Source organism: Hydra viridissima, unplaced genomic scaffold (assembly GCF_058129835.1).
Source record: "Hydra viridissima isolate aposymbiotic clone 2 unplaced genomic scaffold, HvirCarnegie_v1 scaffold_1, whole genome shotgun sequence".
Lineage (NCBI taxonomy): Eukaryota > Metazoa > Cnidaria > Hydrozoa > Anthoathecata > Hydridae > Hydra > Hydra viridissima.
Window position 1 is genome coordinate 5,905,001 of NW_028324300.1, and position 16,608 is coordinate 5,921,608.

Here is a 16,608-nt window from a genome sequence, read left to right on the forward strand (position 1 = left end):
CAAAACTTTTTAGTTAATAAACTGGTAGGCTAATAAAGTAGTAAAGTTTGAACATAATTTGAGATAAATTTCTTTTTTAAATAAAAAAAATTTCTTTTTTCAATACTTACTTAATGACAGCATTATTGCAAATGATATACTCAGCTTCATCAGTATAGGGGTTTTGAAAGCTGCAACAGCTAGATCGAAGATGTACAGATTCTCCATTTAAATGCTTGAAATGAAATCGAACAGATAGTGGTTGACCTTTGAGCTTTATTACTAAGACAAGATATCAAAGAAGTGCTATAAAAGAATTCATAATCAATTTTGCTTCAAATATTAATTACTAAATGGATTTAATGTCAATAGTTTGGGTTACAATTATTGATGCACCAAATATTGCTTCTTCCATTCATTACCCCCCCCCCCCCCCTCAATGTTATAATGAAAGAACCATGTCATTTTGTATTATGTTATAATGCTTACTTAAGCAACTTTTTCTTCAAAAAGTTTTTGACTATATTTTGTCAAGATCTTTATGTACTTAAAACATTATTTTTCTGATTATTTCTAACTAAAAAAATAAGTTCATTTAAAAACATCTTTGTGAAAAGAACTCCTTGATTTTAACAAAATGTTTTTTAAAAAAAGAGTTCTTGCATGCTAAATATTAATAAATATTAATAACAATATAATAAATACTTAGTATTTTAGATATTGAAACTAAAACATTTTTTAAGTTCATTTGTTTCAGATATTTGGAAACATTTAACCTTGTTTACATATATTACTTGTTTACCTTGATGATGTAAATAATTTGTTATCATCTACTAGATATTTATCATCTTCTGATTATCTATCATCTTCTAGTTATTTGTCATCTATTTTTTATTCATCCTCTACTAGCTTTTTAGCACCTACTAACAAAATGTAATCTACTACTCATTTATCATTATGTTACTTATTTCTACAACTATTATTTTTGTAAATTTTGTTTTCTTTTATCTTTAAATATTTATTGCAACTATTTCAATTAATATTTTATTAAATTACACTTTTTCATAATCTTTTGTTAATGTTAAGTGAAACAAAAATGTGTCAATACTTGGGTTTGCTTTAGAAAAATCTGTAGTTTAATAAAAAAAAATTTTATAAAAGAAACTTGAAATTCACACATTAAAAACTAAAAATCATAGTCATAAAATACTATAATATAATTACAAAATAAAAAAACAAAAAGATTATTTTTTATACTTCTTGCAAAAATTCAAGGAGCTTAAGGAAGAATTTACACAATAAAGATACCTTGATCATAATTTTCAGACATGTATTCAATATCTTCATGGAGATAAAAGTCAAAACATAACTTTCCCAATAGATCTATAGGTTGATAACCAAGAATATCTGTTACTCTAAAAAAATTTTAAATCTTTTCAAGTCAGTATTTTACATTACAAAAAATAGAAGCGAATTTATAGCATTATAGGCTTAAATCTGACAAAACCTTTTATTCTACTAAACATTATTTTATCAACTTAATTACCAATCTCTTTAATAATAATAATAATAAAAAAAACAACTTGTAAATAAATGTTTTTAAAAACTCAAAAAATATTTAGGTAAAAAATTGAATTAATATAATTCTATAATTAATTAAAAATTAACTTTTTTTAAAAAATAAATCCACTTAATCTTGAGTATGAAGAATTAGAATTTCATCATCTTTTTATTATACTCACTTGGAAAATAAATGAAATAAATAATAGATTATCAATTATATTATGCTACACACACACACACACACACACACACACACACACACACACACACACACACACACACACACACACACACACACACACACACACACACACACACACACACACACACACACACACACACACACACACACACACACACACACACACACACACACACACACACACACACACACACACACACACACACACACCATTTTCAAGATAACTTTTTAATTTAACAGCAAACTTTATTCAAATCAGTTCTTTAACAAATATAGTTTAACTATCAAAAGAAGGTTTTCTCAACATTAAAGATTAATGTAACTGTGCTGCAATTTACAATAACATCTTCCTCAAAGAAAAAAAATTGTCATTATTCATTTTTGGGAAACAATCATACAAAAATTGAATCTTTGATGCAAATACAAAGTTATGACTTTATAAACAACTTTAATTACATCACCTGGCATCAGACTTTTAACTAGAGTTAAAAGCAAAATGTCTGTTTTTTAAAGTGAGAAATTATTATGTTAGCTTACTGATTGGAATTTAGTAAATGAGCTATTTAAAATTTGCAACTTTCCCTCATTATTTATGAAAATATTTGTAAAATTAAATTACTAAATTTTAAAAAAATGTTCTTTTTTACATTCCATAATAGTAAGAGATTTTAAAGTTTTGCTAAAACAAATTTGAGAAACAGACTTAATAAATTGCTACTAAACTTTACTAAAAGTTATAATAACTAGAGTTTAATATTAGTAACTATTAAAAAAACTATAGCTGTAAATTTGTACATCTACTTATTTTGAAAAGATGAATACAAACCACTTATTTGCAGTGATCTTATAATTAAAATTGTTAAACTGAAAAATTGTTAATTATATACACATATCAAAAATAAAATTAAAAACAAATCAATGTATTATATGTATGTGTGTTTATGTGTATATATATAAATATATATATATATATATATATATATATATATATATATATATATATATATATATATATATATATATATATATATATATATATATATATATATATATATTTATATGTAGATAAGCCTGTTTTTATTTTCCTTCAAGTTTATAGAGCCTTTATATGAACACATGTGAACTTTTCTATAGATGTGTCAATTTACTTTTATGTGAAATAGCTAAGGCACTAGGCATCTTAAAAGATTGGGTTATTTTTATGTTAAGAATAAAAATACCTTGTACAAGATGGGTTTCAAACCAGAAAAAATTTCTTGCTGGACAGCATTTTAAATCAAATGAAGAAGCCTTTGCAGTTGTAAATGGGTTAATTGCAGACTGAAATCTTTTATTATGATGGAATATAATTATTAGAAAAACATTGGACAAAATGTGTATATAAGTATGTGTGTATATTTGTAAATAAAGAGTAATTACATAGCAAAATAGTACCTTTGATCAACAAAACTAAAGCGTCCATCAAGAGTCTGCCTTGTTATAAACTCAGAAGCAGAAGCAGAATCTAATAGATCTTTACTTGTTGGCATACTGGTAGGCTGCAATCTACCAATAGCTATTAGACAAAGTGATTCTTCTTCTTCAGTACACACTTCTGAGTTATTTGATAAATCATTTAATGTCAATCCATATTCTTCAATATTCTAATTTTTGTAAAAAAAATTTGAGTATTGAAGGTTATGGACTTTTATTCAGTAGAACAGAACTAAATTTTTTAAATTAATTTTTTAAATTTACAACATTCACTTCTGTCTTAAAAATAAATTTAGTATTAAAATAATTCAATTTTTTGAATATTTCATTTGAATTTAACTTTTTTTAAAAAACAAAAATATTACACAGTACTAAGCTGGGATCTTTTAAGAAAATTTAAGGCAAAAATCTTAGGTCTTAAAGACAAAGATAAATAAAATTAACTCCTACCCTTATATAGCCTGTGCAATGTACCACAGAGTATGTTTTGTCTTGGTAAGTGACGCATTTGTCATTATATCTGGTATTTATTTTCTGTAGCTCTGTATTAGCCTTTTCAAAAGCTTTTTGTACTTCACCACAGCGCATATGAACCAAAAAGCTGCGCCGAGATCCACTCTTCAAACAGCTTTCTATATTTTAAGAAGTTGTTTTTTTGATTGTCACTATATTATATGATGTATTTAACAAAAGGAATAGAATATTTTGGCATATAACCTGTTAAATAAAGGTGTTCTATTTCTAAAACTACTTTTATAAACAAGTACTTCAGAAAATAGCAGATTATCACTAAATAGATTATCAATTATATTATGCTTTTAAAATAAGGTAATTTAGGGATAAATATTTGCAAAAAGATTATACATGTATCTTCTGCTCATTAGATAAATATGATAGATAGTTTTAATATTTTGACAATTTTTTTAAAGCTATCATTGTTTTACTTTGTGTTTGAATTAAACATTACATCTTTAATGCAATTAAACTTACAAATCTCTTCAAAAAGATATTTTAGAAAAAAAAATTGCATAAAATTGTAGAGTGGAAAATATATTAAGAAAAAAAGTTTGACTTAGAAAAAAATAGAAATAAAGTTGAATAATTAAAAAGCTAATTAGAATATTACAATTTTAGTGTAGTTTATTTTTTAGATGAAGGAGTTACAGAAGCATAAATTTTCTTTAAAAACATATTTGAAATGACCAGCCCATGATGATTTTCCATAACTTTAAAAGTAACATACTTAGCTATATACAATATGTGATGCCATATATATAGTATGTGATGTCATACTCTGGTGTAAACCATTTCTAACTGATAAGAGTAGTTTAACATTTTTTGAGCCATGTTATTGAGATGCATTTTTATGAGTGATGTTATTGAGATGTATTTTTCACAGAATAAAAAACATTTTAAAAATAAAAAAATTTTTTTTTTGAGCTTTATAATAAAAAATTTAGAAATATTTTTCATGAAACTTTTTTACATTGTTATCATCAAAATTATGCTTAGCACTTTGCAATCAATAGTAACAGACCTATCATACAATATCAGTTAAATTCATCAAGTAATATATTGAGTGAATTTTCAGGTATGTGGTATGCTTTTGTACCAATTCCTGCTTAATGCTACACTTTACTTTCTTTCACTTTTTACTTATATGTTAATCTATTTATGTAACTAAATATATTATTTGAGAGAAATATTGTTACTGCAATTTAAAGATAATTTTTTAATTTTGTTTTTTAACCATTCACAAGCATTATCAGTATATATCAGAAAAACCTATTTAGCAATGCATTAATATTTTGCTTTTTCTTAACTGTTTCGATCTGTGATATACTAAATAAGTAAAAAGTTCATCAGAAAATCTTTGAATCATGAAGCAATAATACTAATAGTATATTCTATGATCTATATTACCTAACGATACTTGCAACTATGTATGCTAATAATGAAATCCAAATTCCAAATATTGTCACAAGTATTAATTATTATGCCTTAACCATAGCTGTTGCATTTTACATTTCAGATCAGTCATTGTAGGGTTACAAAAATTCGGTTGTTTGGTCCAGTGTCAAAAAAGGTTAAATAAAACTTCCAACAGGTACTCTTTGTCTTCTGCATAACATTCTTGGTAAGTCAGAGACAGTTTTTGAAGTTTTTTACATGTGGTCAATAGCTCATATCCCAACAACAACTGAAAAAACTGTCATAAAGAAGCTTAAAGAAATATTTCATTACTAGCAGAAACTGAAGAACATTAATCACATATATTCAATGAAATTACCTTAATTGAAGGTTTAGAAAAAGGTTTTTGTTTGATAATACAAATTATGATGTCTAGATGTTATATCACTAATAAGGATTGTTAAAGAAAAATTTTTCATGAAATATCAACACAGGCTATACATAGGTTATATGGGTTGCGTAGACACAGCATTAGCCAACAGAAGGATAGAAAGATAAAGACAATAATACTAGAAAAATTACTAAACTATCTAATTTTGTAAATAAGCATCAATTTTTTTTATATTTATTGATATAATTAATTAGAAAGCAGAAGATACTATATTTTTCAAGAACTTTGTGATAAATACACACCTACAGTTGCCCTGTTGAATGCACATGCTTCTTGTTATAAAAGGATGGGAAAATTTGAAGATGCTGAAAGTTCATTATAAGAAATTCAAGAGAGGGTAATGAATATTTTTAGTAAGAGTATGCTCTATCAAATGATTCTTCTTAAGGTGAGCTAGTTGGTATATTTATTTAGAGCACATTAGTTGAGATAAATGAACAACTGACTTCAGAAGAATCCAATACAATGGACGAAGACAAAATTGAATCTGATTCTAAACAGCCATACTGTTACACCACAATTAACCCTTTATTGTCTGTGGGAACCATATGGATATCATCACTTTATATAAGCTCAATGAAATTTTTATGAAACTTCAATGTAATCTCAATAGAAAAGAGAAAAAGTGAAAAAAAATAAATCCATAAAACTTTTTTTCTTGCTCTTTGATTTAAAGTGATGTAAAGTTTTGATGTAAAGTTTTGATATAAAGAGTTAAGTGCTGCATCAATCTTATTCAACTTTTAATTATGCTTCTAAATTATTTTGTGATAATTATCTTGAGCTTGTGATATTTATTATGAACTTATTTTGTGATAATGAATAAAATGAAAAAAGAAATTCAAAAATTCATTTTTGGCAGCCACCCTGATGTATGCTGTGAGTGACATATAATATAAGTCAAAAGGCTCCAGAGTAATCTAGGTTAGAAAATTAGAGCATTTTCATTAAAATTCCAGAAACTATTCAGCCATTTCAATATATATGATAAAATACATTTTCATTTGGATATTTTTAAGATGCTTTACAATTCTAGGGAGTTTTGAAGTAAGAGAAAAATAATGAACTATGAAATTTTATCATTTTCAGTAAAGACTTTGAGCTTTTATATTTTTTTGTTAGGCAATATTTGAAATTAGAGCTTATCTGATTATTTATCCTACTGATATCCTATAATACCACTAATATAAAACATAATACAAACTGCTTCACTTACCATTACTTCCCATATCTTTAATGCTACCAGCTTAAAAGATAAGTACTAATTTTATTAAAGTAAACATAAAAAAAATCTAAAACTTAACTATTGCATCTTAAAGCTTATTAATTTCAGTTTAAAACTTACCTAGTGCATTTTAAAACTTAATTATCATATCTTAAAACTTATTTATAGCAGCTTATTTAACTATTGGATTTTCATATTAAACTATGACATAATTTAATAAATTAATATTTGACTTCTTTTTTACAAAGAGTAGTAAAAAATGGCTTTACTTTTTAAATCAATTATTCTTGAGTCCTTTGAAATATAAACATCTAGCTGATCCTTTATCTTTTCTTTATCTTCAGGATGAATTAAATCAAAAAAGTTTCTGTTCATCCAGTCCATCTAAATTGATAAAAATTATTTTAAACATTATTTGTACTCATTAAAAAATCTGTAAAAAGAATGAACTCACTAAACTTTTAACAGTTAAAAAAAAAAAAGAACTGAGGTTGTTGCAATAATTAAAAAAAAAAAAAAGAACTGAAGTTGTTGCAATAAGTTAAGGAACAGAAATTTTAGAAAACCTGTTTACTGCAAAAAATACAACAGATCAAACAACTCACTTGCAGTTGATTAAGTACAGGTGTTATTGCATCTGACACATAAATTAGCCTACCAGTTTTACATAAAACAACAAATAAAAAACCATCTGTTGCCTAAAAAATTCCAAAATTAGATTTACATCTTTAAAAAGCAATACAAAGTGAAATACTCCATTTTACCATTTTGCATTTTTATAAATTGTCAGCTATTCTTGCTTACTATCATGTCAGACATCCTTGTTTTCTGTCATTTGTCAGCTATTCTTATTATCATGTGAAATATTCTTGCTTACTATCATTTAGGAATTTCTAAAATTCATTTTTGTTGATATAAATGCAATACAATGTTTTCTATTGAAATTTTTTAAAATTTAAGTTAATCTACAAAAGATGGCTCTGCAGGTTGGTTTTTGATCAGTTAAAAAGTTATTTCTATAAAAGACCTTAATACTGTAAGTATATTTCATGCATAATACTTCAAGTACATTAGTTTTGCTAGTTAATGCACTACTTTTTAAACAAGGGTGTGGTTTTGGTTTTAACAAACTACAAATTTATAGAAAACTTAACACTCTAGTTATAAGATTAACACTTATTTTCAAATGCCACATACCTCAAGCACAAGATGTTTGAGTTCCTCATCAGAGAGAAAAGATGGCTTAAGACCTGCATCATCGTTATTAGGAGCACCTTGCAAATAACAAAAACAAAATACTTTTATAATAAATATTATAAATACTTTATACTAGTAAAATATAATGGTAAAAGAGATGTTTAAACTGAACTTTAGGTAAAACTGATTTCAAATCTGGCCACATCAATTTAACCAGGCCATGTCAACATGTATTGCAGAATTTCATGATAATTAGAATTGAGAGAACTTATAACAAGAAAATAAATCTGAAAATTTGAACATCCAATTCCAACTGGTTCTGGAGATATTGTTTATTAAAGTTTTACCATAGTGAAGCCTTGACTCCCTCTTTCTATTAAAAAAAATAATTTAGTACTTTTATGGATAACTTTTTAAATAATTTCTCTGATTAGCTGAAAGTAGGCATTGAAGTGAATTTGAGGTTGAGCAATCTATTAAAATTGCTTAAATTGTAATAGAAGAAATGAAAAATATAACATTTCTAGTTTAAATATCTAAAGTTAATTCTAACCAGCTCTTTGTTGATGATATATAAATCTAAGTTGACTTGATTAGAAGACAAAAATACTTTGCAGCTATACAAATGATAATACTACTAAGACAAAAGTTAAATATATTATAGCAATTTAACATTTGATAAATTAATGGTCTTTGCAAACTACTGTTTGCTGATCTTTTTACAACCCTCATATTCTGTTTCATACTGACTTTCCATGATTTGAGGCAAAAAACATCTACTCAATTTATTGAAATCAATTTTATGATAAAGATAAAACTTTTGTGATTTTCATTTAAAGCGCTACCATCTGAAAAATAATTTATGCTTATACAGTGCTTTTATTAAGTAACACAAAAAACCATAGAACTATATTTTTGACCAATGGAATTTTGACACATTTTTTTATAAATAAATATATAGCGCATATATGGAGGTTTATTTATCTTTTGTCTCTACGCATTTAAAACTAACATGGATTTAGCAACGCGCATTAAGATAATACAATTGTTTTATGAAAATAAAAAATGTGCAACTGCAGCTCTCAGGCAACTTAAAACAAAGCATGGATTAGATAAGAATCCATTCTCAGTATCCTCAATCACTAGATTAGTTGACAAATTTGCAACAAATGGCTCTGATAATGATGGTCCAAAATCAGGACATCCATCTATAAAGGATTAACGAAGTTGCAGTGTGTTCAATGCTCTAAAAGAACTTTAATGCAATGATCCTTGTTGCAACAACATCTGATATTTCAAGAGTAACTAGAAAATGCAAATCAAGTGTTTACACTTTGCTGTGACATCATTTGCATCAATATCCTTATAAATTACATTTAACACAGGCCATTACAGCAGCTGACAAGATTACCCATGTCAATTTCTCAAAAAAAAATTATTGAAAATCAGAATCTCTTACCGTACATCCTTTGGAGTGATTAGGCATATTTTTACATGGACGGTCATGCTCACAGACAGAATTGTGTCATTTGGGGTGATGAAAAACCTTCTAAAACATTACCAAAGATGTTCCATGCAGAAAAAAAATGTGTTTGGATGGGTTTTACAGCCTCATTTCCTTTGCAACCACTTTTCTTTGAGGATACTGTGACAGGAGAAAATTATACAAACATGCTAGAGACTCATTCTGCCACAATTGCGTGAAAAATGTAAATTATCCTCAACAATCTTTCAGCATGATGGTGCACCTCCTCATTATTCTTTTTCTGCTAGAGAAGTGCTGGAGGAGCACTTCCATGAACGTGTCATTGGTTGTGGATTTGATTTTGATTGGCCTGCCAGATCACCAGATCTTAATCCCTTAGATCTTTATTTCTGGGGTGTGATTAAGTCAAAAGTTTATCAAAGAGGCAGTGTCCAAAACAGAAGAATTATTTCTTAAGAGAAGAATTTTAGAGGCCTCTGAAGTATCACAGGAATAATTATTGCCTTTTGTGACCGACATTCTTTATCGATATGAATTGGTTATGCAAGTTGATGAGGGTATTACTAAACATATAAAAGAAAACCTCCAAAAGTGCTAATAATTATGAAAATTTGTTGTATTTATGTTTTAATAAAATGTTTGAGATATATTCTATTTATTTTTTGTGTTACTTAATAAAAGCACTGTATATGCAAGGTGCAACCAGTTTTGCTCCAATGGTAACTTTGGATTTCATCTTGAACAACAAATGCATAGATTTCTGCAAAGTCAAGTAACACTATGCAATGCTTTTTTTTTTTTACTTTTCTTTCGTTTCTTTTCCATATTTTTTTTGTGACTAGGCTATGTAAGAGTGTAATGTAAACTTTTCAATAGCTCATACAACATTACTTTGTAATCATCAATTTGTAAGGTCAGAATTATTTTTAGTTGGAAACTTTGATTTGAGTGCTATATACATCTCTTTAAGGTTTCCTAGTATGAGATATTTTTGCATTGCTAGTTTATGTTAATTCTTATGTATTCTTTTTTTCCTGCTGTTTGCCTTGTAAAAACTCATCATCATGATAAAAACCAGCTAATCCTTTAACACCCTAAAACTTTAAAAACTTTTGAGTGTAACTTTTTTCTAACAACGTCTATTTCCAATTGTTTACTAAAAAAATCAATTTCCTATTAACATTTAGTATTGTTTTTTTTTAAAGTTATAACTGCCTCTTCATCACAGTTTCTACATAACTGGTGCCCAGGGACAAAGTTAGCATATTTTAGGCTTCTTGGCCATTTCAGTGGAATTATATGACTACTTAAAAATAAATTAAAGAGTAATCTTCTATTTACAAAGTTAATTTTATATTTAAAAAAATTCTTCAACACAAAACTGATATAATGCTTACCTTTATTCTATTTTCCTTTGTGCTTGTTATGCTTATGAAAAATAATACATTTTTTTATGTTTGTTTTTTCAAAAATGATACCAAAATGTTTTTAATGATGAAGGGATATTGCTGTAACTTTTGTGTCTCATAGCATTCCAGCCCTTGAAATGAATATTTCTTTCTCATCATGGTCATAGAACTTAAGATTAAATTTGGCTTAGCTGCAATTAACTAGTTTATTGCAGCAAAGTATCATCTAGAAATTTACTGAAACTGCATGGACCCATTTTTTTAAAACTCTTTTTCCAAACTTAGTAAAATTGTCATTCAAAAACTTTATTTTGAGAAATTTTAACAACTTTTAACTCTAGAATGTTTGTCATGACTGCTCTACAAGTTCAAGTGTCTTCTTTGTGAATTCAATTTAATTGCAAACTTATGATTGTTTAAGTTCAGATCTTAATCTTGAATCAAATAAGGTTGTTATTAAAGAATGCTTTATTTTAATTTTATCAAGATAGTAGCAAAGAGAAAATTTTTATGATGATAATTATACTACTCTTTAAGTTTTCCAAAGTTGAAAACATCAGCTGCCCTTCAATATACAATTTAATATCATTTTTTAAATAGATAAATACATATGTAATGATAATTACAAAGTATTTTTGTCTGCTTTTTTGCTGCCATCAACAAAGGGCTGAGTAACATTTGACTTTAAATATTAAAACTAAAAATGCTATGTTTTTCATTTCTTCCCTTACAACTTTTACAACTGATAGGTTCCTCAATTTCAAAAATTCACTTATATACCAACTTTCAGCTCGATGGTATTTTATACTCTATTTATAAAACTAATATAAAAGCGATCTTTTAATGATTTGCTACAGTAATTATTTATTTTATGTGAACAATCAAATTTTTTAAAGAAAGTTCTACAAAAAAAAGAAAAAAGAAATTCCTAGTTGCTTTAACATTTCCATGAGTAAATCTATTTCATTGATTAATGTAAGAGGAATATTACTTGAGTATACATAGATGTTTACTATACTGCTAAATAGCCACTTCTAAAATCTTTTGATGAAAAATGGAGATTAAATTGGGAGATTAAATTGGTAGAATGTAAAAACTGTAGCATAGAACAAAAGTTTATTTGGAGTCATTAAAGTAACTTTGAAATTATAAATTGAAAGTCAAAAAAATATCTAACAAAAAATATGATTTAAGATTTGTTCAACAGACTAGTCAAAAGGAGGAAAGTAGGTGAATGGGATCTTTTAATTTTATGGTGTTGGATTTTTATTCTGGAAGAATTAACTCTAATATAATAAAGCACTTGAAAATACCTTTACTCTATCACTTGATTGTTTTGAAATAAGAGATTTTTTTTTAAATTCATTTTTTATCAAATTTGATTTTTTGTTCTACAAAAAAGTGAACTTAATTTTGCAATTAACAAATAAAAACAAATTATATATATATATATATATATATATATATATATATATATATATATATATATATATATATATATATATATATATATATATATATATATATATATATATATATATATATATATATATATATATATATATATTAATAGTAGATTAACTTTAACAACAAAGAGAAAGAATTGTAGTTGTCATTTGTGGCTGTTGTAAAAATCTTTTATGGATAATAATAATTTTAAAAAAATAAAATAAAATAATGCAGACTAAGGGTGGAATGCAAAAACTGAGCTTAAGTCAAGTTTGACTTAAACTTTCAAGTTCCACTTTGTTAAGTCAGACTTCAAAAATTATCTTGAGCAAAATGCATAAACGAGATTTGAAAATTTCAAGTTTATGCTTGAGTAAGTTGAACTTGAAAAGTAATCAAAGTGTTGAATTCAGGACGTTTATCAGGAAATGCACTTAACAACCAATAGCGGCAATGCATTTTTTTTTACGGGAAAAATCTTTTGCTGAAACAAATTCACTTCATGACACCTTTTAGGGATGATACTATACTAAAATTTATTTTTATTTATCTTTTTTCTAATATTTTAATGAAAATAATGGGTTTTTTTACAAATACTGAGAGAACTATTTTAAACAAAATTGGTTTTCTCAATGCTAATACTATATATATAGTGTGTTTGTGTACACACACACACACACACACACACACACACACACACACACACACACACACACACACACACACACACACACACACACACACATACCTACATATATACCTACTTTCATGTATATACCTACATACATATATACCATTTATAAATGTAGGTATTCCAAATGACTCAATGGAGATCACATATGGGGACAGATCTTCTGAAATTATTGGGCTACTTATAGAAACAGAAAAACCTTTTACGAAACCATTGATAGCATCTTACTCATTAACACATGAAAAAGAACAAAATTTAATGTAGAAGAGAAATCTATTAATAAAAAAAATGCAAAAAAGCAATATAATGAAATTCATGATCTTGATAAAGAACTAATGCAAAAACAAATAGAAATAGCTAATAATAAAAAAACTCACTCCAGAAAAAGCAACAATGCAAACAAAAAGAACATGAAATTAAAATGGAAATTTACCCAAAAAAAATGTTCACAGTTATAAGTTTTAAAAAAACAACACAACAGAATTATTCTATTTGAGGATTATTATTTTCAAACAATATCAGATCTAGTTTTTTTTTGGAATGTTTTAATTTATCACTTTATTTTTTAGTGAAATTGATTTTTTATATATAATAATAATTTGAAATATAAAATGTAATTCTTTTGAAATAATATGCAGTATAAATATTTTTTTTTTAGACTTTTATCCATAATCAGACACAAAAATATTTTTTAAAAAATTGATCTAAAGTTTGATTTTTCTTTGTTCCAAAAATATCTCTTGTGAATGCTTCAGCGCCATCTTATTTATTGCTATTTTGTATTTCATTACCTTCCCAATGATCATTTTGTAGAAGGGCAATGTTGTGAAGCACAAAGCAGGATATTATTATAGCTATGGAATTTTGCAGCTTTGTTCGTAAGGAAATGTTAATGCAAGGGTATCATTTTTTTGATATACCAAAACAATATTCAACAACAACATTCAACATGTGTGTACTTCTCAAGCTGTAATTGTATCAGATTTCACTTTCATTTTTAGGGTTAGAAAAAGGTGTCATTAAATATTGTGTTTACGAGGATACCCAGAATCATTTGAATACGTTGAAGAGCTTCTAAAACTTGTTTAATAGCTGAGTTAGCAAAAAAACGGGAATCCTGAACACTTTCAGGCCATTGAACACAAGCAGATAAAGTTTTTTTTCAAGCACCTGCAATGACCTGGCAATTCAAAGAAAAAAATCCCTTTCTGTTTCAATAATATTCTGCGTTTTCTCCACAAGGAATTGTTATAGGAATATGTGTTCCATTAATTGCTCCAATACATCCTGGGAATCTTTGAATTTGGTAAAATCAGAGTAATGGTTGATAAATATAAATGTTTTCCTTATCAAAGAAAATTTCAAAATTTGTAGGAAATAGCAAAATCAGATATCCATGAAAACTTATAATCACCTTGAAAATGCTGAATTATCAAAGAATTCTATTGGAAAATTTATGTACTGATATCTTTTGTTAGTAATATAAATTGAAATGTTTTTAATCACTCAACAAACAGTTGACTGAATAACTTTTAGCTCCTCCAAATCTCCTATTATTCTCTAAAAGAGTTTATTTATTGTTACTTGAGTATATTATCATTTGTTGGTATAAATGATGCTATTTAAAAACATAATATAAAATCTACAATAAGAAGGTACCATTTTCTGATACCATTTCTTGAATATCTACTCACTTGGAATGAACCAATAGCATAAAACCGAAATGCAATAGCCAGTTGTTGTACAGATGAAAGAGGGAATCCTCGATTGTTTACATATTGGTTAATAATGTCATTAGCTAATATTAAAAAGGTTTCTTTTGAAAATCTGTATCACCTTTTAAATTCAATATTGTTGTAAACTTCTAAAGGATTGGCTCTGTCAATTATATTCCTTGGTATGTGATTTGGCATATTTCTTCTTTTTCTTATTCTAAGATGCAGCTCATAACGATTCATTTTTGAGCATTTTAAAACAAGTTTTATTTCATGTTATACCTATTTCTTTTTATGAACACTCTTTAACTACTTTTACACAGATCACTTCTTTGTATAACTGGAACTGTTTATTACTAAATAGAATTTATTTTTTTACTATATCACAACAACGGCCTTGTGAAATTGGCATATTAGAATATAATTCAGCAACAAGGCTGTTTATTATCTTAAAAGTGTAAGATCTTCATTAGTTGTTAGGATTTTATAATGCTAGGATGATTGACATTTTAAAATGCTAATAAGTTTTTCTAATGGCATCATAATATGACATGTTGGATCATTACACACAACTTACAGGATGTTTTAAAAGACACACATTCTCACAATGATGGTATTCAATTTTCTGTAATGAATTCATTCACAAGTATACTTTCGCAAACTAACCTTCTAAATGAAATACATTAATATACCTAAGTTGCCACTTTGCTTGGTAAAAACTCATTTTTATATTTGCAAAAGTTCTAATAAGTTATATGGTAATAGTAAAGTTTTGTACGCATCAGCAAAATGATAATGGCGGGTTTTTTTTTTTTTTCAAGTTTGGTTTCAAGATTGGTCTGAACCAAGGTTAAAATTTCAAGTCCACTTCTTGCATTAGGAAAGAATTTTTGCTTTCTCAAGTCTGGTTTAAAGTCAGACTTGAAAAGCAGTTTATTTTTACCGGTTTTCAAGTCAGACTTAAGTTAAAGTTTGCTTTATGCATTAGCTCAAGTCGCAATTCAGGTTTGAAGTTCGACTTCAAATTTGAAGTTCCGTTCTTGCATTCCATCCTAAGTTGTTAGAATGCTGCAAGTATTTTGTGATCTTGGATGCAAAACCTCATTTTGTAAATAGCCATCTTAACCAGTTTTCTGACAATTAGACCTGAACAGTTTAGCCAAGAGCTTAAGACAATGGAAGACCATTAACAAGGATATTGGGGCAAACACATGAAGGCAGACTACTGCTGTAGCATCAATCGATGACACAGGGAAAGTTTACAAACCTAAGAGCTACAAGGGAAAGTTTTTCCCAGCTGAATATTGAGGAAACATTATTATTTATCCTTTTTATTGTGTTCAATCCTTTTTAGTAAATACACTTTAACTTACACCTTAACTTTTTTTTCAAACCTAAAAAAAGCTTGAGATTTTGAAAAGATGATAATTACATTTTGAATATTCATTTCAAACATACTTTTAACTGACTTTATATGTTACTTATTTCTTTTTAACTTTATAAAGAATAAAAACTTTTAAATATACTTTGGTAATTTCATGACTTTTCAAATTTGCTTTTGAAAAATACTTTGGACAACATTTGTAAACCACCTAAATTTTGTAAAAATCCAAAAATAATAGATTTCAAAAAATCTGTAGATTGCATTAAAAATCTGACTTCAGACTTGAATTAAGCATATCAAAAGTATGTAAGAACAAGTATCAAAATTAGATTATAAAAGGATTTATGAAGTAAAGTTCAGAAATTAGAAATGTATAAGTTAAAGTTATGAAGTTAATTTTGGACTGTTAAGGTTGAATTTATCTATTGTTTTTAAAATTTTTTGTTATGCTTTTCTCAGCTTTTTTTTTTTAA

At 26.6% G+C, this 16,608-nt stretch overlaps 1 protein-coding gene across 3 annotated transcripts in view; it reads right to left on the minus strand.

Moving 5' to 3' along the window:
• LOC145187445 (aryl hydrocarbon receptor nuclear translocator homolog) overlaps positions 1 to 16,608 on the minus strand; it is a 45,511-nt gene that overhangs the window by 11,627 nt on the left and 17,276 nt on the right. For all 3 annotated transcript variants that reach the window (XM_090088291.1, XM_090088283.1, XM_090088297.1), the window contains exons 7-14: positions 8,002 to 8,078; positions 7,410 to 7,502; positions 7,074 to 7,188; positions 6,796 to 6,825; positions 3,668 to 3,849; positions 3,179 to 3,387; positions 1,288 to 1,394; positions 111 to 261 (exon numbers count right to left, since the gene is read on the minus strand). In XM_090088291.1, coding sequence (XP_089944417.1) covers positions 111 to 261; positions 1,288 to 1,394; positions 3,179 to 3,387; positions 3,668 to 3,849; positions 6,796 to 6,825; positions 7,074 to 7,188; positions 7,410 to 7,502; positions 8,002 to 8,078 — 964 coding nt within the window. The remainder of the gene's footprint in view (positions 1 to 110; positions 262 to 1,287; positions 1,395 to 3,178; positions 3,388 to 3,667; positions 3,850 to 6,795; positions 6,826 to 7,073; positions 7,189 to 7,409; positions 7,503 to 8,001; positions 8,079 to 16,608) is intronic.